Raw genomic sequence first — 23,003 nt, forward strand, 5'->3', positions numbered from 1 at the left:
CTGCAAGTTGAGTGCATGAGTGTATGAGTGTGCATGCATGTGTGCATGTGAGTGCATGTGTGTGTGTGTGTGAGTGTGTGAGTATATGTCAGTGTGTGTACGAATGTGAGTACATGACCGTGTGAGCACATGAGTGTATGTCAGTGTGTATGTATGTGAAAGCATGAGTGTGTGAGCATGTCACTGTGTGTGGGCATGTATGTGTGAGTGCACGAGTGAGTGTGCATGCACGTGTGCATGTGAGTGTATGTGTGAGTCCATGAGCGTATGTCAGTGAGTGTGTGTGGGCCTGTGTGGGAGTGTTTGTAAATACACGGGTATGTTTATATATCAGAAGCTCAGGCCCATGAAGGGCCCAGCTGGGTGTCTTCTGAGTTTATGTAGAGGACGTCCTGGCTTGCTGTGAAGTCTTCAAGGAGACCCCTTGGCTTGGGCCAGTGCAGCCCTGTAAACGTTCAGCGGCTGGCTCTGGGCAAGCTGCAAAGTGCCTTTGTGGCTAGTCTGACAAGTCCTTTGCTGTAAGACCGCTTCTTCCTACGTGCACAGCATAGCTCGCCCCTAAAGTCTGAAGCCAAGGTTTCCTCCTGGGGCCTCAGCTGACAATCCTGGGTGGGAGCTCCCCTCGGCTGCCCCCTCCCAGTTGGGGTGCTCGGCCCACAGGGAGCAGAAGGAGGGAGTTGGCTTTTTATCAGTCTGCAGCTTTCCTTTAAGTCACCAAGCGCCTCCAACATTCAAAGCTGCGTGCCTGCCACACATAAAAGAGATTCTAATCACTACACCTAATTAGAGGAAAGAGTACATTGTGGAGAAAAAAATTAAGCAGCGTAAATATAATAAAAGACAGTAATTAACAGTCCCACAAGGCGGATGCTGTGTTGACAGCTGAAGGATGTAGAGAGGGGATGGAATGGATCCACTTCCCCATCAAAAAGAGCCGTGGCTGCCCTGGTGGGAATCGGTGTGAAGTGAGAGCCCCAGGTATGGGGCCGGATTTACTCCATGTATAAATCTACAGCAAAGAACCAGCTCAGATCCTCCCAGGATGAGTCACAAAATGATATCCTGGGGGTTACAAGAGTCTGACTCCTAAATTTCCTTCTTGGATTTAGTGCAGCTGATTTCACTTTATGGTGGTGTTTGTAATTTTTTAAATACAAGCTTTGAAACACCCTTCCTTCTAAATCACAGATCAGCCCTACAGCCTTACCTTCCTGCTAGAGGAAGAAAGCTGGAGATTGCTGAAATGCGTCATGTTAAGACACCCCCAGACCTCCCCTCGAGTAGAGTGCAAAACCCACTCAACCAGGATTCCAGGTATGGAGGCTGCTCTAGTGGGGTGGAGAATGATCCTAATCTGACACCTTCAAGGAGAGGGCAAGGAGACCTTGGCCTCTCTGGTGTTGCCAGGGTGGGGCCTGCTTGGGTATGGGTGTGGTCTGGGACACAGGCATAGGGACTAGAGAGTGAGAGGCTTTGCAGGTATGCAGGTAGGATGCACAGCCTCCAGCATTGCCCACAGCTGCCTGGCCTGCTTGCTTGTAAATAAAACACATACACACACACACACACACACACATACACACTTGTAAATGAAACACATACACACACACACACACACAGCCTCCAGCACTGCCCACAGCTGCCTGGCCTGCTTGTGAATGAAACACATACACACATACACACACACACACACACACACACACACAGCCTCCAGCACTGCCCACAGCTGCCTGGCCTGCTTGCTTGTAAATGAAACACATACGCATACACACACACGCGCGCGCACACACACACAGCCTCCAGCATTGCCCACAGCTGCCTGGCCTGCTTGCTTGTAAATGAAACACATACACACACGCGTGTGCACACACACACACACAGCCTCCAGCACTGCTCACAGCTGCCTGGCCTGCTTGCTTGTAAATGACACACATACACGCGCGCACACACACACGCGCGTGCTCACACACACACACAGCCTCCAGCACTGCTCACAGCTGCCTGGCCTGCTTGCTTGTAAATGAAACACATACACATACACACACACACGCGCACACAGCCTCCAGCACTGCTCACAGTTGCCTGGCCTGCTTGCTTGTAAATGAAACACATACATATACACACACACGCGCGTGCACACACACACACACACAGCCTCCAGCACTGCTCACAGCTGCCTGGCCTGCTTGCTTGTAAATGGAACACATACACATACATATACACACATGTACACACACATACACACACACAGAGCCTCCAGCACTGCCCACTGCTGCCCAGCCTGCTTTCTTGTACATGAAACATATACACATACACAGATGCGCACACACACAAACATGCACACAGACACATACACAGCCTCCAGCACTGCTCACTGCTGCCCGGCCTGCTTGCTTGTATATGAAACATATATACACACAGATGTGCACACACACACATGCACACACACATTCGCACAGACACACACACCGCCAGCCTCCAGCACTGCCCACTGCTGCCCAGCCTGCTTGTTTGTATATGAAACATATGCATACACATACACAGATGTGCATGCACACACATATGCACACACGCACACACACACACGGCCTCCAGCATGGGGCCACTCAGTACCTTCCTTGCACTCCAGGGCCACACGGGACTCCAGGTTGTCCATCTGCATCTGCAGCCGCTTCAGCGTGAGGTCACTTTCGCGGGACTTGCGTTTATAGGCAATGAGCACGGCCACGATGAAAATGATGAGGAGGCCGCCAGCCACCGCGATGCTGACGATGGCGGGCAGGCTGAGCGGGCTGTCCGGGGCAATGTACACCATCCCCGGGGAGTACTCCATGCCACCGACACGGGCCTGGGGGCACACAGGGCAAGAGGGAGCTGGGTGTGGGGACGCAGCAGCTTTGGCAACAGTCCCAAGTTACCCATGAACTAGTGACCAGGGCAGGATGAGGGAAAGGAGACCAATCACTGGTGTCAAAATAGACAAGAGGGCATGGGGGGCTGGGCGGGGGGACAGGCACAGCTTAACAGAGCTCACCCCCAACTGGAAAAACCTCACCTCCTCTTATTCAGGAGTGAGTTTTGTCATCTTCATAAGAAAACAGCACACAACTGGGACCTAAACACAGTCTGCCACAAATGACTGGCTCCCCTAAGATTTATGCCCATTCTAAGGGTGGACAACTGAAGCACAGAACATGATATTAAGATATTACGGAATTCCCTGGGCCAGCAGCAGCCTTCTCCTTGAAGGCTTTGTTTGTTGCAGGTGATTTAGCAACTATTTAATGCTGTTTTGCATTTTCCTTATTGTTGCACCAGCCAGCGTGGAAAGAATGACAATACAGAAGAGAGAAGCTCAAAAGTGGACATGAAGAAAGAACTTGGGGTGTGGGGTAGCTACAGGAAAAGTTCTTTGTGGGACAGAATCCCCTCTTGGAAAGCCCTGGTGGCCTGAGCTCACATCTGCATCCCTACTGCCCGCTCCATCCAGGATGGGGTTCTGCCAGCCTTACCATCACTTTGTGCCTGCCGATGAGGTTGGGGGACTCGCAGAGCAGCTGGACATCTGACACGGTCACGGTGCACGGCTTCTCCCCAACCAGCACAGTGTAGTTCAGCTTCACGTTGCCCCCAGCCACAGGCGGGATCAGGTTCTTGCCCTGTACAGATGGGAAAGCCCCAGTTCCCACCCCAGAGTGAGGACCACAGCTACCAGCTGGCTCTCACGTCCTCCCACCTGGAGGTCCCATCCTGCTGGTGAGCTGGTGAAGAAGCCACCTTTGGTAATAAGTGCAAAAAATATTCGTGGCACGACTACCACCATTGCCTCTTCCTCCCAGTGGCTAATCAGTTATCAAAGTACTCCTTTCAGCTTATCCCAAATGCAGCCTCAGAATCCTTCTCAATGCAGAGTTGGAGTCAGTCACTACCAATTGATTCAAATTGTCATAAGCTTTAATTAACCTGTAACCCATGTTCCAAAGGAAGCCCTATGCTGTGGTTCACACAAGGCTGCCTCAGAGGAAGCAGTGAGCCTGACCTGCCAGTACTTGGACTTTCAGGACAATAAAAGCTTGAGAGTCAAATAGCCAAGATGGATCTGCCTTCCCTGGGTAGAACCGGCCCCTAAAGAGAGTTTTCTTCCCAGTACAGACTCAGAGAGAACATTTATCACACTCTGGGCTACACTGCAACCTCTGCAAGAGATGCTGGTTGAGAAATTTGGCAGGAGTCTGTGACTTGAACACCCCCTTCCATGCAGCAGCCCCTTCTTTTCCCACCCCCGCCTCCCACCACCCTCACTCCACCTTTAGGATGATGGGCGTGCCAGGCTTGAGCTCCAGGATTCCTGAGGGACCAAAGGCCTCAAACACCGGGTTGGGATAGTAGGTGAAGTTGGTCTTGTTGAGGATGAGCAGGGACTGGACGTTGTCCAGGATGAAGCCAAACTCCTCGGGCCTCTCGGTCAGGTCTGACTGGTGGTCAGGACCCAGAGCGAGGGCGGGCGCCTGGCAGGTCATCTCAGTAGCGTTCAGAACCTCACAGATCTGTGGGAGGAGCCACAGGGTGGAGTCTATGCAGTATCTCCACATACCCACAGCCCCAGTGCACATAGTGGGCCTCCCTGGATGTCATCGGGATAGCAAGGGGTTGACAAGAGGATTAGAGATGAGTCAGGGCCACACAATTGGGCACTCAAGGAATAGGCTCTATAGCTTGCACCCAGCTCCGGTTTTGCCCATAGTGGGTGTGGCAATGGCTAGGATTGGAAGAATGCAAGAGTAAAGGTATAAAACCCAGGGAACCCCAAAAGTAATTACTCCTCCATGTCTATACCCCAAGAAGTAAAAATGCCCTTACATCTTCCCCCCTATTCCACTATCCTAGTATTCAAGGGTGTCAGGCTGTGGGTTATCAGTGTATGGGCAGGGAGTTACCTCAGTACTTGGGAAGACCCACACCCTTTGGGGAAGCAACGTGTTGTGTGGGCAGCCTCCATGAACCCCATCAGCCCTACACTCACGTTGATGTGCTCCTTCCCTCCATGCTTGGCACGGATCTGGGGGTTCTGTATAAGGTCCAGGTGGGTCCCCCATACGGCAATGGGTGTGTTTCCACTGAGCAGGAAGAAAGAAGGAGGTGTGTAAATCATAAGTTCAGGAAGAGCAATGGCACTCTACAATGATGACTGAGCTATGACAATAAGGACAGTGATAACTAGGCAGCAGGGTAATGTTCATGGGGACAAGGATGACAAGCTGACTGCAAAGTAATGAGGATGAGCATCTCAGCAGCCAAGGGGAGGGCAGTAATGACCAGATGTCCGTGGCCATCCTTTGCTGAGTTTGTTTGGAGTATGGACCCCCATGGAGGCCCAGTCAACAGCACAGCCCCCTTGGCTCTCCAAGTCCTCTTGATTTGTGCCAGCTGCTTCTCTGCAACCCCTTGATGTCTCTTCCTCCATCCTTCCCCTGGTCCTCACCAATCTTGGGACTTTTTAAACATTAGCTTTGGCCTCATGAAAGCCTCGCTCCAGATTGTCCCCACCACATCCTGCAGGGGCTGAGCACAGTCTGCTCCCCCAGGGCAATCGTTCTACAAGTTTCCATCTTGGAGGCTTCGATCAGGCTGAGATCTGGGAAAGGCAGAGGGTCCATGAATGCAAATGTGAATGCAAGTGCGAAATGCTCTTGGACTCAGGCCTCCTGTACCCTGGGGTGGCACAGGACCACTGACAGGGAGGACACAGGACTGCTGAGAGGGAGGGCACAGGACTGCTGACAGGGAGGGCCTAGGAGCTTCATCTTGTGTAACCTTTCAAAAGAAACCTGGATGCCAGTGCCTATCCTTAGGGCAGCTGAGAAGCGGGCATAAAGGGGTGGGCAGTACTGTAGTGGACTGTGTCCTCCAGGGGGACTACTCAAAGAAAAATGAGAAATAGCCTGATCCCCAATCAAAGGAGCATCTTCAAGAAGAATCCTGCTATCTAAAACAGGCTTTAGCAAGTTAATTAGCTATAAGTTGATGAGTAAAGAATCCTTGACACACACACCCACATTCATTTCCACCCATCTATCCATCTGCCTGTCTTTATATTGCCAGTTGCTTCCCCCTCTCTCCTTGCTCACATGCGCGCACACACACATGTGCGTGCACACACAGTGTAAGATTCCTGTGAAACTCAGAGAGGCTCTTGCACACGTGACAGACAGTGCTGGAGATGACCTTCTGGTGTCTAGCCATCTTCCCAGTCCTCTCAATCACCAATTCAACACACATTTATCAAATGCCCACCATCACTGTTCACAAGTAACCCAGGTGGCTTATAAGAGCAGAGCCTCACCCCATCCTCAGACTTTATTAACTTAAATAAAAGCCCTGGAGCTGGCTGGCAGACCCAGAACATGTCTGTCTCCAACCTCCCTCCTAGTGGGAGCATGATGCAGGAATGGCAGCTGAGTGCCAGTTAGGGTGACACCTCTATTTCTATGAGGATGACACAAAGAAGAAGTGAATTACACCAGGCTGTGAATTTCGCAGAGAGTTGCAAAGTTTGTTGACTAAGTCACAAAGGGCTGCATCAACTTCCTGGGGCCAAATCCTGGCGTGGCTTTCTACAGACGATTTTCCCCTCTCTGTGCCTTCTGGTCTTCATCTGCCTTAAGGTCATGGCTAAAGCTCAGAAGGTTTGGGCCTGATAGAGTAACTGCTGAGGACGGCCAAATCTCATCTCAGCAGGCAAAGCCTGTCTTTCTTTTGGGTTTAAGGCAGGGGGTGGCAAACTCTTTCTGTAAAGGGCCAGATAGTAAATATTGTAGGCTTTACAGGCCATATGGTCCCTGTCGCAGTTACTCAACTCTGCTGTTATAGTGAGAAAGCAGCTATAGACAATACATGTACGAGTGAGCATGGCTGTGCGCCAATAAAACTTTATTTACAAAAGCAGGTGGCTAGCCAGATTCAGCCCACGGACTGGAGTTTGCCGATCCCTGGATTAAAAAAAGATTGTTCCCTGGACTGGACACATCCCTGCTCTCTGCCTCAGCTCGGGGAGACCACTTCTGCATGTACTTCCTGCTCACTCCCCCAGCCCCACACCCCTGAGAACTGAAGCTGACAGTGAGAAGCCGGGTCCCAGCAGGGGGCAGCGGGAGGGGGATGAGCCAGGCAGTGCCCTGTGCATGTGCATCTCACTTCAGTCTCTCAGCTGCCTATGAGAGTGGACAAATGAGGGACTCTGGCCCCAGGGAGGTGAGAACTGTTAAGGTCACTGGGCTGGTAAGCAGTGGAGCTGGGCTGAGACCCTTCCCACGCTGCCCCTGTTACAGTGATTTCCCAGTGACCTCTGTGAGCTTTCCTGTGGGGTGCCCTCTGTAGCATCTTCTCATTCCCATGTGCTAGCCAGGGCCTGGAAAGGCAGACTCATGCCGTGTGCCTACCCCATCTCCCTTGATGGGAGACATACCACTCCAGGGACCCTAGAGATCCTGGGATTTCAAAATCCCTGGGTGAATCACTGAATAGGCAGAGGCCCAGGAAGAGTACCAATTTGCCCAAGGTAAATGAAGGTCCCCAAGTCCCTGCCCTAGGGCCTTTCTATACCAACATTCAATGCCTGGTCCCCTCCCTCTGAGACAGGTGTTCAGTGCATCTGGCTGGGCACTGGGAAAGGGCAGGGAACAAGACCTAAACTCTACCCTTGAGGAGTTTACAGCAGAGGGGAGGAGAAATGTAAGCAGGCAGCCAGCAGCAAAGAGGATAGGTATCTGGATGGGGCCTCCAGGCTCAGAACACAGCTTCCCCCAAGGAACCTGACTACAGGGAGTAGTCAGGCCTGATCTAACTCCTTCTTCCACACCCCTCAGCCTGAAGGTGGGACCAGGATTAGCACCTATGTCTACCAGAAGTGAAAAGAGTAGCCTGGCACCCCCAGCAGTCACTGCAGCATAGGGACATGGCCTCCAGCACAGTGCCTGTCCTTGAACTGGGAAAGGTGGGTTCTTGTTGTCAGGAGCTTGGCCTCCAGGCTGGGTTTGGCACAGAGGTGCTCTCAGTGGAAGGAGGGAGCCACAGTAGGAAGGTCTGATTTGGGGGTGTTTGGAACCAATTCCAGCTCATCAGTCCCCCAAGCAGGACTGGGCCCCCAGAACTCTCCTTGGCTTTCAAGAGTCAGGGAAGGGAAACAGAGGTGCAGAAGCATTAAGGTCCACTTGGGCCAGCTCCTACCTGACAATGCTCCATTCTGGCTCAATCCGCACGATGGTGGGGTCTTCCACGTACTGAAAGACCAGGTCCTGGTGGATCTTGGCCCTGTCCACCTGCACCGACACCTTCATCTCTAGCACCTCATCTGAGGATGTGGTGTTGCAGACAATGTAGGATGGAGATCGCCTGGAGGGCAGGAAGACAGAGCACTGGGCGCCTGGTGTTGAGGAGGACAGAGGTCCTGAGTCAAGGCCCTCCCACACCGCTCCCTGCATGTCAGGGTGCTCAGAGGCCATGGGTGGGTGCTCTCAGACAGAAAACTGGAGAGCCGGTGACAAAGACTCTCCTTGGCCAAACTTTAGACAGGTTCCTCTGAGCCTTCTTTTCAAACAGGCCTCATCCCTGGGTCTGTCTTTGGCCTGTCTAGCCTTGTTTTTTAGCAAGAATCTGGCTAAGTCTATTTGGGGAGAACCCTCCCATACTTGATATCTGATCACCCTGGCCTGCCTTTGCAAGAATCACGTTAAGTTGGTTTAGCAGGAGTCCATCTACCTTGATGTCTCCTCTTAGTGATTTTTCATTCACTGAGCCCCTTATTCTGCTCATTGGCTATAAAACCCCTGCTGTCTTTGTAGTATTTGGAGTTGAGCCCCATCTGTTTTCCCTGATGCAGTAGTCTTGACATCAGTTGCAATCGTCCTGAGTCTTCCTTGCCATTTTAACAAGTGTCAGAATAATTGTTTCTTTAACACTACTGATGCCAGGCCTGGCCAGGTCTGACTTGGGGATTGTCACAGCCCTCAGCATAGCTCTCTCAGGGAAAAATCCTCTCTCTAGAGAATCTCAGGCCAGCTGAGGGAGCTTCTCCAGCCACATTGCCTAGAGTCCTTCACTGAATGCACCTCCTGCCTTGCTCCTACCCCCTAGGCTCCAGTTCATGGCAGGTGTGCCCTTCTGGGGCTGCACAGTAGGATCAGGGGAGGCAAGGTCACCTGGCCTTGTAGGCTCAACCTCAACCACTGGATTGCTGTGCCTATCATCTCTGAGCAGGTCCAGCTGGCTCTGCAGCTCCCAGAGTGGATCTGACCCTGGTGAATGGGCTTTAGTTGTAGATTCCAAATTGCATTCTGGGGTAACCTAGGGTTCTGCAGAGTGGGTGCTATGGGGGCACCAGGGCTAACTGATGGGCCATGAAGCATATGGAGCCCATCCAGGGAAGGGAGGGCTGACAGGTCTCCAGACTGAGCCCAAATCCTCTCCCAAAGAGCATGTCCACTTTGTTAGGCAGGAGGAGTACTTCCAAGCCATAAGGTGATTGAAACCACCTTTGCAAAAATTGTGGCAGTGAGGAAAGTCTGACATAGAAAAATTATCACAGTGCAAGTCTGACCTAACGGACCCTATCTTGCTTTTAACCTCCAAGCTACCCTTGTTCATTCCTGGGCACAGACCAAGCTAACTATAGGAGGAATTTAGTTTATAGTTTAACTTTGTAACAAAGATGATAACAGCCTTTTCCTGAAACAAACCCCCTCTTTGCCTGGGGACCAGAGAGCCTACCTTTGAAAAACTAACAAATTAGCCACAAGATCAGAAATTATGACTCAGGAGGCACATAAGCAACAAGAGGCCACAAGATTCCAAATGTTCCCAATTGCTCCTATGGATAACATCACTATTGTAAAACCTAAGATCACTGTTTGAGATACTTTCCAGATCCTGAATTCTGATTGAGCAGCTGGTACCACCCAGACCAGTAACATGGCTCAACTAGTTCTGCGATCCCACCCAGGAACTGAAGACAGCAAGAAAAACCTATTTCAACTTTATACAATTTCATCTGCAACCCAACCAATCAGCATTCCCCATTCCCTAACCCCCCGCCTGCCAAATTATCCTTAAAAAAACCCTAGTCTCCAAATTTTCAGGGAGACTGATTTGAATCATACAACTCCAATCTCCCATTTAGCCAGCTCTGTATTGATTAAATTCTTTCTCTATTGCGATAATGCTGTCTCAGGAAATTGGCTCTATCTGTGCAGCTGGCAAGAAGAACCTGTCAGGTGGTTACACCCTCCCAACTCTCTGCAATAAAAACAAAGCTACCCTGAAGTCATTTACCTGTCTAACCTTTCCCTCTCTGGTGCTGCAGAAAGGGGCCCTCTGAGTTACCTGTGGAAGAGACAGGGCTGCTTTCCAAACATCACCACCACGTTGCTTCCGGCATTCAGGTTGGTGCCTGTGATGGTCACTTGGGTCCCTCCGGACATGGGCCCCCGGCTGGGCTTCAGATCTGAGAGAGTCAGTGTCTGTGTAGAAAGGATGTGGCCTGAGACACAACCAGGAAGGGGTGGAGGAGGCTTCTGGGCAGGCGTGAGGCAGCACCCCACTCCCCCAAGCTGCCTTCTGGAATCTTTGGTAACAGCTGTCTCCCAGAGAACCAGGGCAGTTTTCTTAGTCTTGTGTGGATAGGCAATGTTCCAGATCCTGAGAGTTTGCATGTCTATCTTAGTAATAGTAATACTAATAGCTGCCATGTACTTATTTTTTAAGTGTCAGATTGTATGTCTTCATAATTATACATGTATGTGTATATATCCCTATATACACATACACATATATAATTTAATCACCAATCAATTCTTTAAAGTAGGCATTATCATTTTACAGAAGAGATTCAGAGATGTTAAGCTAGTTTTCCAAGGTCACACAGCTAAAAAAAAAAAATGGCATAACTGAGATCCTACCCCAGAGCTCCAGTTCTCAACCCCTCTCCGACCTACAGCTCTGTTCTTGGGTGGTAAACTGTCTCTCCCACAGGTCTCTACAAAGAGCTGCCCAAAGCACCCAGTGGCAGAACAATGGGAAGTGAGAGCCCCAGGGAAACTCAGAGAGAGAAGCAGAAAAGAGTCAGTTGCTTTCAAGGGCTGCCGCCAGCCCTCTGCCAGAATGGGACCAGTGAGGAGTCCAGGTTGGGGGCAGGGCAGAAAAAAGCTCTTGACAGCTGGGGATTTGGAGTTGCAGTTTGTTCTTTCATTAGCATTTTAATGGAAAAACTTTCCTCAGTCCCAGGTGAGAAGCCTGTATCTGCATTTAAATGAAGATTTCTCTCTCCCTTCCCCAGCTACCTCCTCCTTAAAGAATTCAGCACCAAAAGTCAAACCCTCTCAGTTCCTCCGAGCAGGCTGACAACCTCCCCTTGGAGATGCTTTGATAGGGAAGCCCCAGAGCTTCCCTATCACCTGGCACATGCGCCTCCAGGTCCAGGATCAGGGCACATGGGTGAGGAGACACGCAGACCACAGCTCCTGACCTGCCTCACCAGGTCTTAGCACCCTGTCTCTGGATCCCAGGTCTAGTATCCCTGTAACATGGGCCAAGCCAAGGAATAGCTTGTCATTTTGGCTCAACCGGAGACCAGGAAGAGGGTGGGGTGAGGCTGTGGAAAGAGCCCTCCTTTCTCAGCTCTGCCTGGATCTCGCTGTGTGACTCTGGACAAGACATTTCACCTCTCTCATCAACAAAATCAGGGGGCTGAGCCAAAAAGTGGTGATCTTCAAGGCTCCTGGCAGTTCTCTTGTTCTGTAACTTGCAGTACCTCTTCAAATGGTACTTGTGCCCATCTTAAAGGAACCCCACCAACCTTCCCAGAGAGGAGAGGAAAGGAAAGGAAAGGACAGAGAGAGAGAGAGAGAGAGAGAGAGAGAGAGAGAGAGAGAGAAAGAGAGAGAGAAGATTGTGCACACAGGCTTCGATGCAGGGATGGTCCTAAAGAGACAGAGTTGAACTCAGGGAAGTTAAAATAGATGGGGTTGGTGCTCCCTGGCAGCCTGTGGGTGAGGGTTCTTAGAAGGGGTAGAAGTGAGTAATCCCTGCAGGTGTTGCTGGGGCACTATCAAGGGGCTCACTGGTGGGGAGAGGATGTTATGGATACATGTTTTAGAGTTGTGAGAAGCTATTAATTATTCAAGCCATGCTTCATAAATATTTCACGGTGAGTTTGCACGGGAAATCAAATTCTGCATTACTTGCCACCTCTTCACTTGGCTCCATGAATGGAGGTAGAGGGAAGGGGGAAAGCATTCCCTGCATGGAGACCTTTAGGAACAGCTAGTGACAGCCCAGGGTGCTAATCTGGGGCCTCTTGGCCTTGGCATTTCATTTTTGATGAATAAACCCACAAATTGGAGTCTGGCCTGATTGTGGGAGAGGACAAATCTTCCCTCTAGCCTTGGTGCTAAAAAGGGTCTCCCCAACATGCCCCAAGTCCTGGGGAAAGAGCTTCCTGGCTATCTCAGAACTCCAGGGGAGCTAGGGGCTTCTGTGTAGGGCCCAAAGAGTGCACCTGCAAGCTGCCTGGTAGATGAGAAGGCCATGAGGGCTCGGAGACTCTGGAAAGTGTGATAGACGGGGGTTCTGTGCCTTCTCAACCCCTTGCGGAGACTCATGGGGACCTCTGTCCCTCATTCCCACCTGGAATCCCTAGAAACTCTGTGTGAGGGATGGGGGTGGGCCTCAATGACACAACCCTTAAATGCAAGGGGCCAGAGAAAGAGACTGGTGTCCCTAGCACTATCTCCTTCCTAAAAGTCTTCCCAAGTGAACATGTGGCACCAGAGCCATTCCTCAAAGATGTCCCTTAAGTAGAAAAATGACACAAATCTTTGAGCTTCAGGGACCCACCAGATCAATGCATATTTGCCTGTGGCAACCTCTGTCCTGACCTGCCTCTGCTTCAGTCTCTCCTCCTCACCACCCACCTTCTTCCTTCTCCCTCCTGTTCCCATCTTTTGGTGCACTAGACCTTATGCTGGGAACAGCCTCCCACCACTTCAGATCCACATGGAAAATTATATTCTATTTGTATTATACAAATCCAATCTTTGCCTCCAGCTTCTTCTAGGAAGTCTCCCTTAAAACCCTAAATTCAATCACATCCCTCTCCAGGGTAGGAACAATCACACAGCCAAGACTGGACCCTTCCTGAAGGCAGATGAGACTTTCCAATGTGTAGCACACAGGCTCATTATAAGAATAAAAGCAGAGAGCTGAGTGCATTGGTACATGGGAGCTACTCAGGAAACATCCTTTCTCCTAGGTCAGGGGGCCTCAGCCCAGCTTGCATCTCAGAATTACCCAGGATCCGTAGCATTGGATTTAATTAGTCCTGGCAGGAGGCAGGGAGAGGTCCAGGGCATTTTGTTTAATGGTCACCCCACCCCAGGAGACTCTCCTGTGTCCGGAGGTTTAGCGCTGCCTATGCACTGTGGGGCTCCCAAAGAAAAGAAAGTCCTGGGCTTCAGCTGATCTTTGATGGAGCCTCAGGGGTGGGGGCCTGGCTGCAAATGCAGAGCAGAGGCAGAGAGGCTTAAAGGAAGCATCAGCTTAATGAGGCGGCGGTGACTCTAGCCCTGTCCACTGTGTTCTCCAGGGTCCCTGCCAGGACCACAGGATGGAAAACTGCTCTGGGCAGGTGGCTGGCCAAGGCAAGTGGCTCCCAAGACTGACTGGTTTGACAAGAGGAGCAGAGCACAAAGAGGAGCCACTGAGTAGTGTGATGCAGTCAGATGTCTGGAGTCCCAGTAAGTGGGGTGGGGTGCAGGGCCTGTGGGTATCCACAGCTCAGGCCTCTGCATTCGCAGACTGAGGACTGGGTCCCGAGCACAACTTTGATGAATAAAGAGGATATGGCTCGTGCAACCAAGAGAAGGAGATAGAGAAGATAAGGTGGCAGACAATGCAAAGGCTGGCAAAATAGGATTGAATGGGGAAGCAGACAGAGGAGCCTGGACAATGTCTTACAGGGAGGGGGAGCCTTGGCTCTTCTTGAGGTGGCGGCTGACATGATGGTAGATGGATTACAACAGGTTCAGAGAGAAAAGCAAGGGAAAGATTTAAGGAGGCCGTTGTGATGGCAAACAGAATGGGAAAAGGAAGACTCTGGGACATGGTGATGGTTTGATGTCAGGAATGAAGGGATGCTGAGCCACAGCCCAACAGGATTGTAGGCCTAGGGGATGGATCACTGATGGGAATAGGCAAGAGAGGAGGATGCACTGTTTATGGGAGCTGACAGCCTGGGTGGGCCAAGTGGAGATGAAAGTGAACAGCCAGGTGGTGGTGGCCTTGATTGAGCCACTGGAGTGAGGGGCCTTACTGGGGATGCAGGGCAGAAGCAGCTAAGGTTCAAAAGAAGCATCAGCTTAGTAAGTTGGAGGTGGCTCTAGCCCTGTCCACTTTATCATTCAGGATCACTGCCAAGAACCTCAGGATGGAAAGCTGCTCTGGGCAGTGGCTGGCCAAGGAAGTCCAGTGCTTGCTTTAGCCATGCAGCAGTTTCCTCCCATTTTACTTTGGCTGCCAGGAAATTTCAAAGCCAGATTTCTTGCCCAATTTTAGCAAATACCTGGCGAATGTCATCCCTCCTCTCTCCATCTCTCTCTCTCTCTCTCTGTCTGTCTGTCTCTATGTCTATATCATATACTATATATATATACACACACACACACACTCACATATATGCATGCTTTATATACAAATATATATACATTTCTCATTAGTTGTCTTAATGTCTATTGGGTTCACCTTGGAAATTCCCTCATGCTTTCAGGAGAAGGTGGCGGGTACAAATCCTAAACAAATAAGGAAAATGACTCGTCCATGAACCCCATTATATGTGCGTGTTCTTCTAATTTTATGAATTCCTATGTGCATTCTGTGACAGCCAACTGCATCCAGAGGGGGTTTGGCCCTCGGAGAGCAGAGGTGGAGCAGATGCAGGCCCAGTCATGGTGTGGCACGACACTCACGTTTCTCTAAGGTTTGGCCCTGACTATGTTCAAGTCTGTGTCAAGTACTTGAGCTCAGTTGCTTTCACCTCCCCTTCTAGATGATGGAGGTGCTGTGTTGGGTCTTATTCATCTTCCATTAACCCCCACAGCCAGAACCATCAAGTCATAAAATCCAACTCAATTAAACAAGCACTCATTAAATAATCTAGTGAGAGACATTGTGCAAGGTGATCAATGGCTGTCAGTTGAAGAAGGAAGGAGGAGGAGGAGGAAGGCAGATGAGATAAAGGAGGGAGGGAGGAAGGAAGGAAGCAAAGAAAGAGGAAGAAAGGAAGGGAGGGAGAAAGGAAGCAAGGAAGGAAGGAAGGGAGAGAGGAAGGAAGGAGAGAGAGAGGGAGGAAAGGGGGGGCAGAAGGAGGAAAGAGGGAAACAGAGAGGAAAGAGAATGAAAGCCAAACTCCCCATGACATATTTCAGGGCATATGATGGCCAGGCATAAAATCCATCACTTCAGGCTTCCAGCTTCCAAAAGCAGCTCAGAATCATGAGGAAATTATACCATTACAGCTGTCATTAATCTGAGAGGTTTAGTTTTTAAAATGATGGGTGTGTGCAGCAGGGAATGTGTTCATGTCTCCACCATCTCCATAATCACAAGGCTGAGAGATTCCAAAAGCCTCTGTCCCCTAGAACTACTTGTCAGGCAGCCTTTGAAGGGATGAGAGGTTCCAGGCAGGAAGGAATTTAAGGACTGGGGAGAGATCCTCAGAAAGGCCATGGGATGGGGAAAGGGGTGGTAGGGTGAGAGGTGGGGGCAATTGTGTGGGTAGAGGGAAATGGATTGGGTATGCAGGTGAGAGGTGGGCAGGGGTTAATGAGGTCATGAAATAGGGATAATGGTCAGTGGGTGCTATGGTTTGAGTGCATCTTCCAAAGTCATGTCTTGAAAGCTTAATCCCCAATTTAACAGTGTTGAGATGTTGGACTTTTAAGAGGTGATTAGTTTATAAGGGCTCTGCCCTCATGAATGGATTAATGTTACTATCATAGGAAGATGTTTATTATCAAAGAGTGGGTTTGTTATGAAAGGCAGTTCCACCCTCTCCCGCTCTTGCTCTGTCGCACGCAGTCTCCTGACTTTTCGCTTTCTGCCGGGAGGTGACGCAGCAAGAAGGCACTTGCCAGATGCAGCCCCTAGATCTTGGACTTCCCAGCCTCCAGAACAAGGAGTCAAATAAATGACTCTTCTTTATCAATTACCCAGTCTCAGGCATTCTTCTACAGCAGCAGTAAACAGACTAAGACATTGGGGTGAAGGAGTAGTGTGAGGGCGATAGGATGGCATAATGGGCCACAAGTGTGCAGGGACAGGCCAGAAAATGGAAGCAATGGTGGCAACCACAGAAATAACAAAACAAATGATACTAGAAGTCATAAATACATTGATGTAATTTTCCACAAGATCATGGGGTTGATGCTATTATTATCCTCATTTTATAAATGAAGAAACTGAGGCAAAAACAAAATGTTGAGCAACTTGCCCACATTTACCCAGTTAGCAAGTGGAAGAGCCAGGTATCAAATCCCAGGAGTTGCCTTGTGAAGTCCAAGCTCTTGCCTACCTACCATGCCACACTGCCATGCACCCACCTGGGGACTCTGGGCCCTGAGAGATAAAGCAACTTACCTGAAACCACACAGCCAGGCACAGAAAAGTCTGGATTTGAATCCAGGTCTTCCAGACTTCAAAGGCTGTGCTCTCACTCACTATAAGACAGGAGTCTCATGAACTGAGGGAGGTTGCAGGGCAGGCCCTTGCCCTGGGTTTGCCCACAGAGCTCTAGAGGGGCCCAGCAATCATGGTAATGAGCTCTGTGGCCTGCACCCAGCCAGATCACTGCTGGCCAAGACTCACCATGAAGTAATAGAGCTGTGAGGACCGGGCCATGAATTCAGGCCGACACACAGCCACGCAGATCTCCACGAAGCCTGCATGCTGGCTGGGCTTGGCCTCCCCCATCTCACACACGATCCTGCAGGGAGGATAGGAGAAATCCCATGGGTCACAGGACTTCCAGCCAAGACCCTGCACCCCACAGCACCTACCCAGGTCCCTTTCTCCACAGTAGGATCTCAGGGATGGCCAGGTAGGGGAGGAAGGAGAAGATATCCTAATTCCTCCTAGCAGGGGCTTCTCCTTAATTGTCAGGCAATGACGAAAACTGACCTATGGGATCTCCTTTGAGGGAGCCTAGAAGAGGGTCCCTGTGTTCTGACCCTAGATGTTCAGTCCCTAATTCATGATTATCTACTCAGTTGTCAACTAGACTGGAGGTCATGTTCTAGCCAAAACCCTTAGGGAATAGGGCTGGCAGAGTCCAGAGAGGCAAAACCACTTACCCAAGGGCTGCAGCAAGTCAAACCAGAACTTGGAACAGACCTAAGGTTTTCTGGTCCCCACCTGGGAGCTTTCTGCTCCCAATGACTGGGTTGCCTCAGTGAAGTGCTTTTGCTTCCCGGCCAGCCTCCAGGCTGGGTGAGGGGATAATTGAGTGTGTGTGTGTATGTGTGTGTATGCGTGTGTGAACTTTTTCCTTTCTAAAAATGTTTATTGCTTTGATTACAAAATTTGTTTATACCCTTTGAAAATAATCAAACAGTCAAACAGTACAGAGTATGGCAGTAAAAAGTGAGTGCCCCATTCTTCTTAAAACTTAAAACTATATATACACTTGAAAGTTAAGTGTGTGTATATGTATATATCTTTGCAGACATAATATATAAATATATATGTGTATATATATCTATGTATATATGTATATGTATTCTTCATTTTACAAATGAAGAAACTGGGGCAAAGAAAAGTTAGGCAACTTGCCCAATACATATATTTGCATACATATACACATATATACATACACACATATGTATATTTATATTTGTATTTCATATGCAGGCACACATGAACATAAATGTGTTTTTACATATATACAATTAAACTTATAAACATGCATATGTAAGGAAAGATATATGTGTTTTTTTAAAATAAAAGCAAAACATAACATATCCACTGCTATAAACACTTCTGTTTTTTGCTCAGCACAATAGCATGGACCTTCCTTCCTGTCTCTGTAGACACGGCTCGACTTTTCTCTTTTCAGCAGCCTCACAGTATCTCATCTGATGATTGCACTATCATTTACACAACCATCTTCCTATTGATGAACGTTTAGTTGTCCTGATTTTTCTGCTACTCCAAATAATTCTGCAAAATGAACCAACTGACACACACATCCTTAGGCATTGTATAGTAGGATAGATTTCTAAGGAAGGAACCTGTTGGGTCAGTTTGTGTATTTAATATTTGGTAGGTAGAGCCAAATAATGTACCAAGAAGTCTGGACCATGCACTTCTATCGATGGCCCACTCTTTTGTCAACACCAGATATGAACAATCCTTTTAAGGTTTTTCCAATATAATGGGGGAAAAATCTCATTTTTATTTTTATTTTGCAAATTACAGGTGAGGTTTCATAAATTTTCACATGGGTGTGTTTTTAAGATCTCATATAGCCTTTCCTTTGACTTTTCTGCTGAAGCCCTCTTTCTTGCTGATAGATTGTCTGAATTAGGAGTATTAACTTTTGTCTGTTATAAATATTGCAATGATTTTCTCCACGCTTGCCATCTTTCAACTGTGGTTCCAATGTCTTCTGCCACACTAAAGTTTAAAAGTATCTGTGTGTTTAAGTTGGTTGTTCTTTTACTTTATGGCTTCTATGTTTTATGTTTCTCTTAGAAACAACTTTTGAGTAAGGTTCCTGAACAAATAATACCTTTCTATCCAGATCACATAATTAATGCATGTTTGGTGTTTAAAACAAAATAGAAAGTACATAAAAGCACTTGTCATACTGAAACCCCCCCTAGTTGCACCATTCAGAATGTAATTTTCCATAAGACCATGGGGTAGATGCCATTATTATCCTCATTTTATAAATGAAGAAACTGAGACAAATGAAATGTTGAGCAACTTGCTTACATTCACCCAGTAAGTAAGTGGCAGAGCCAGGGCTCCAGTACCAGGAATCTCCTTGTGAAGTCCAAGCTCTTGCCTACCTACCATGCCACGCTGCCTTGCACCCATGTGTAATATCCAGTGTCAACATTTTGGTGTTTCTGTGGCCAGTCTTGCTTTTCTTTTACAAAATTGATTCGAAACTCTATATTATGCTTTATAACCTGTGTTCCAAGAACCCATGTTCTCACTTAATATACCTTGACTATATGTCTGGTCATGATTCTTCTATAATATCAGATTTAATGGCTGTGTAGTTTTCTTTCCAGTGCTTATACAATAATTTATTGAATTGATGAATTCCCTATTTTTACACACGTAAATCACTTCTGAGTTTTTACTATTATAAATAAGGCTGAAACAAACATTCTTGAAAATAAATATTTGTGAATTCTGGTTATTTAGGGAAAGTTCTAGACGTGTGATGGCCAGGCTAAAGGCTTCTGACCCACATTTCCAAATTTCCTTCTAGAAAGTTTGTCCCAATTTCCCCTTGCACCATGAGTGAAGGAGTCAGCTACTTCTCATGACTCTCTCCTGCACCAGGCATTAACTTTCACAAACCACTCCCTATTGTTTTAATTTGCATTTAATTGATTACTACTGCTGTTAAACATTTATTTTTCGTATGACTTTTGGTTCTTTTTTATCTCATAAATTGTACGTACATGCTCTGATCATTTTGTGATCTTTGCCTTTTATTTATAAAAGCTCTTTATATATTAAGAAAAAGTATTTATTAGCTGTAATAGGGTATAACCATACTCCCAGTTTATCATTCACATTTTTATTTTGCTTGCAATGATTTTTGATGCACAAGTTTTAAGGTTTTATGTACTCAAATCCCCTAATCTTTTTCTTTATAATTTCCTCTGTTGCTGTTATACTTCGCACAAGTTCCCCTTCTTGAAATCGAATAAATTTCCACCTGCATTTTCTTCTAATCCTTTCACAGTTTCATTTTTTTAAACTTAACTCTTTAATCCATCTGGAATTTATTTTGGTGTGTAATGTGGAATAAGGATCTGCTATTGTACTTTTTCCAGGGAGTTAACCAGCATCAATTATTGAATGATATTTCCTTGGGTGATTTGAAATATCACCTCTATTACATACTAAATTTGTATGCATCAGCATTCTTTTTCTGGGTCCTCTATCTTACTTTACTAATCTAACTGGTATCAAAATATTTTAATCATGTGGCTTTATAATAATACTTTTGATATCTGGCTATGTAAATCCAAAGTAGGATATTTTAAAATTCTCCAAATCACAATATATTAGCAGTGGCCTAGTTTGGTTTCATTCTAGAAAGGTGTCAGAAAGTTGAAAGAGCCATAGAAAGATCTTTTGGTAACTAAATGGTGATGGACCAGAGAGGTGAGTCCTACCAAGACTGGATCCTTAAACCATCTGATCTGCTGTGAGCATCTTGGGGAGATCTCATGGAAATCAGGAGGAATTGAGGATGGTGGTACTGATGGTTCAGAATTAGTAAACCTAGGCAAGACCCAGCAAGCAGAAATGGAAACTGCACTCACATACCTAGGGGAAGCCTTGTGAAGAGTCAATAACTTATGCATACAGCACAAGTGACAAGATTTCACTCCAGGAAGTGCAACAAAGATGGTATGGAATATAGATTCTATGATGCTGGTAAACATTTCATAGTTGTGTTTGCTGGGCTGGAAAATGGTGCTTACTTATTTACAAGGCCATGCATGATTCACAAACCTCCTCTACTAGGTGGGTTACAGGTCAAGGTCTTTTGCTGAATGACCCATTCAGTGGGCCAGCAGACTTTCAAAGAGAAAAATAATCTAAGGCACCCACAAGCCTCAGAGTGGGTGTGAATTTCATTGTCACTCTCCACAGAGAGTAGCACAGGATCAGTGCTGGGGCGGATGTGAGCGGGAAGTTGAGGACAGCAGAAGGAATTGGATTTACACTTCTCTTGCAGATTTTCATTTTGTTTTGTCTCCCCTCCATGTGGCCTTATGCCCCAAGTAGGTAACAGTCACCTTTCTCTCTCAGCTATTTCTCCTTTCCCTCTCTACACTTTCCCCAATATGGCAGCTAGCTAACTGAGCAGGCGGGGAGTTGTGGGAGTCCGCCCTCCAACTCTAAAATATGGGGGTGGTTCTCCTTTTTCCCCCACAACAAGCTCTGAGAGCACCTAGTTGCTGACCAGGACATCCCTAATACTAACCCATCTTCCCTCCCCTGTTTCTCCTGTGTTGCATGCAGCTTCACTTACTGTTCTGCAGGGATGTAACCATCCACTAAAGGGCTGCACTCCACGCCAGCAACCTTGACATGGGAGGCGATGTCACGAAATTCCAGGCCCAGGTTCTCCCCTCGGATAGTGACCTTGGTGCCCCCTTCCCGGGGGCCTGTCACCGGGATTATCTGGAGGGAGGAAGAGAAATAATTAGACAAACACCAAGATACTGCCACTCACTTGCTGATGAGGCAAGGAGAGGCTGCTGGCTCTTGTCTCATCTGCCCCAGAGTCCCTGAGTGGCTTGAAGTCACCAAGGGCACCCAAAGCCTGCGGTAATCAATGGGTAGTAGCTTCTAGGAAAGCAGTCCATGTTTGTGTGTGTCACTAGGAGCAGTATGCAAAGCCCATGGTACATCTTTCCATTTCATAGAAGAGATGAGAGGATTGAACATGACCAGCAATGCTACCGGGTGATTCGTAGAAAATTGGGATTCATGCCTTCTAGCATTTGCTTGTGTTGGTTCTACTCTCAAGGAAAATAAAAACCCCTCCTATCCACCCAGAGCCCCCTACACCTATGTGACCCTACCCACCTCTCAAGATCCTTCTCAAATGACACTGCCCCATAACCCTGTGTTCTTCCTCTCTCTCCACTTAAATTCCAAGGTACCTTCTTTGTGCCACTTACATGGCAACAATTCTTTGTGCCTGTTCTTCATCCTTCCCACTCCCAGCCCCCTCTTCCTCTGATCCTGAGTCTCTGAGAGCAGGTCTGTCTCACTCCTTGTGGGCTTTTCAGTAACCATCTTTATGTCTTGCGTTGTCACTGTGATAAAACCTACAACTGTCCAAACATCTTTCCGGAATTATTATGAGCATTTGTCACAACTCCTTTGCCATTGTTGTTTGGCCTGGTACCACATAGATTTAGGTTTAATTTAAATTTTACCCTCGTACACAGGTCAAAGTGTACTGGCTTTCCCTCCTAAATCAGTGTCAAAAACCCATGATTAAAATGTGAGGACTCAACATCCAAGTGCCTGCTTTGAGGTGAGGGCTGTACAGTTAACACAATCTCATCCTGGCATTTCATGGACCAGAGAAGGGCATGCTTCCATTCCTGGTGCCTATGAGCACCAGCACCTGGACCTTAGCCAATGTCAGCAGGATTAGAATGGAAGGAGCCCAGAGATTCCATCTCTATCCCTTTTCAGCATATCCAACTCTCCTCAACCCTGCAGGGCCACAAGTGGGAATTCCATCCTGGGGTGAGGGTGAAAGATGGGGGAAGCAGAAGGAACTAGGCTATGCTGCCCTCCCCACCAAGTGGCAGCTTCTCCAGGTGAGACTGATTACCTGCCACAGTCAAGCTACCTCCCACCTCCTACACATCCCCGTGAGGGTTGGTGTGATTGTGAGTGAGCGTGTGCAGGGGTGTGAGCCTGTGCATAAGTATATTCCCATTGCAGTGGAAAAACAGCTTCCCTGGAGACACAGGCCCATTTCTATGAGAGGGAGGTGGACAGATGGGGGGAAGGTCAAAGGGAGAGTCTGTGTTCTTCCCAAATGGCTGCCCAGCCAGTCCCCAAAGTGCCACTGGGACCTGGCAGCAGTGTCTCCATGATATTCTAGCCCTGGCTTGTTATACTGAAAAAGGAGTTTTATCTCTGGCCCACTCCTTCGTTCCCCAAGTTCCCCTAGGGCC

At 48.1% G+C, this 23,003-nt stretch overlaps 1 protein-coding gene across 2 annotated transcripts in view; it reads right to left on the reverse strand.

The window, feature by feature from the left end:
• PLXNA4 (plexin A4) overlaps positions 1-23,003 on the reverse strand; it is a 451,337-nt gene that overhangs the window by 53,311 nt on the left and 375,023 nt on the right. For both annotated transcript variants that reach the window (XM_055392292.2, XM_055392291.2), the window contains exons 13-20: positions 21,332-21,483; positions 16,912-17,029; positions 10,378-10,514; positions 8,227-8,391; positions 5,024-5,117; positions 4,308-4,547; positions 3,513-3,659; positions 2,614-2,848 (exon numbers count right to left, since the gene is read on the reverse strand). In XM_055392292.2, coding sequence (XP_055248267.1) covers positions 2,614-2,848; positions 3,513-3,659; positions 4,308-4,547; positions 5,024-5,117; positions 8,227-8,391; positions 10,378-10,514; positions 16,912-17,029; positions 21,332-21,483 — 1,288 coding nt within the window. The remainder of the gene's footprint in view (positions 1-2,613; positions 2,849-3,512; positions 3,660-4,307; positions 4,548-5,023; positions 5,118-8,226; positions 8,392-10,377; positions 10,515-16,911; positions 17,030-21,331; positions 21,484-23,003) is intronic.

The sequence above is a fragment of the Gorilla gorilla genome, chromosome 6, assembly GCF_029281585.2.
Source record: "Gorilla gorilla gorilla isolate KB3781 chromosome 6, NHGRI_mGorGor1-v2.1_pri, whole genome shotgun sequence".
In the NCBI taxonomy this organism is placed as follows: domain Eukaryota; kingdom Metazoa; phylum Chordata; class Mammalia; order Primates; family Hominidae; genus Gorilla; species Gorilla gorilla.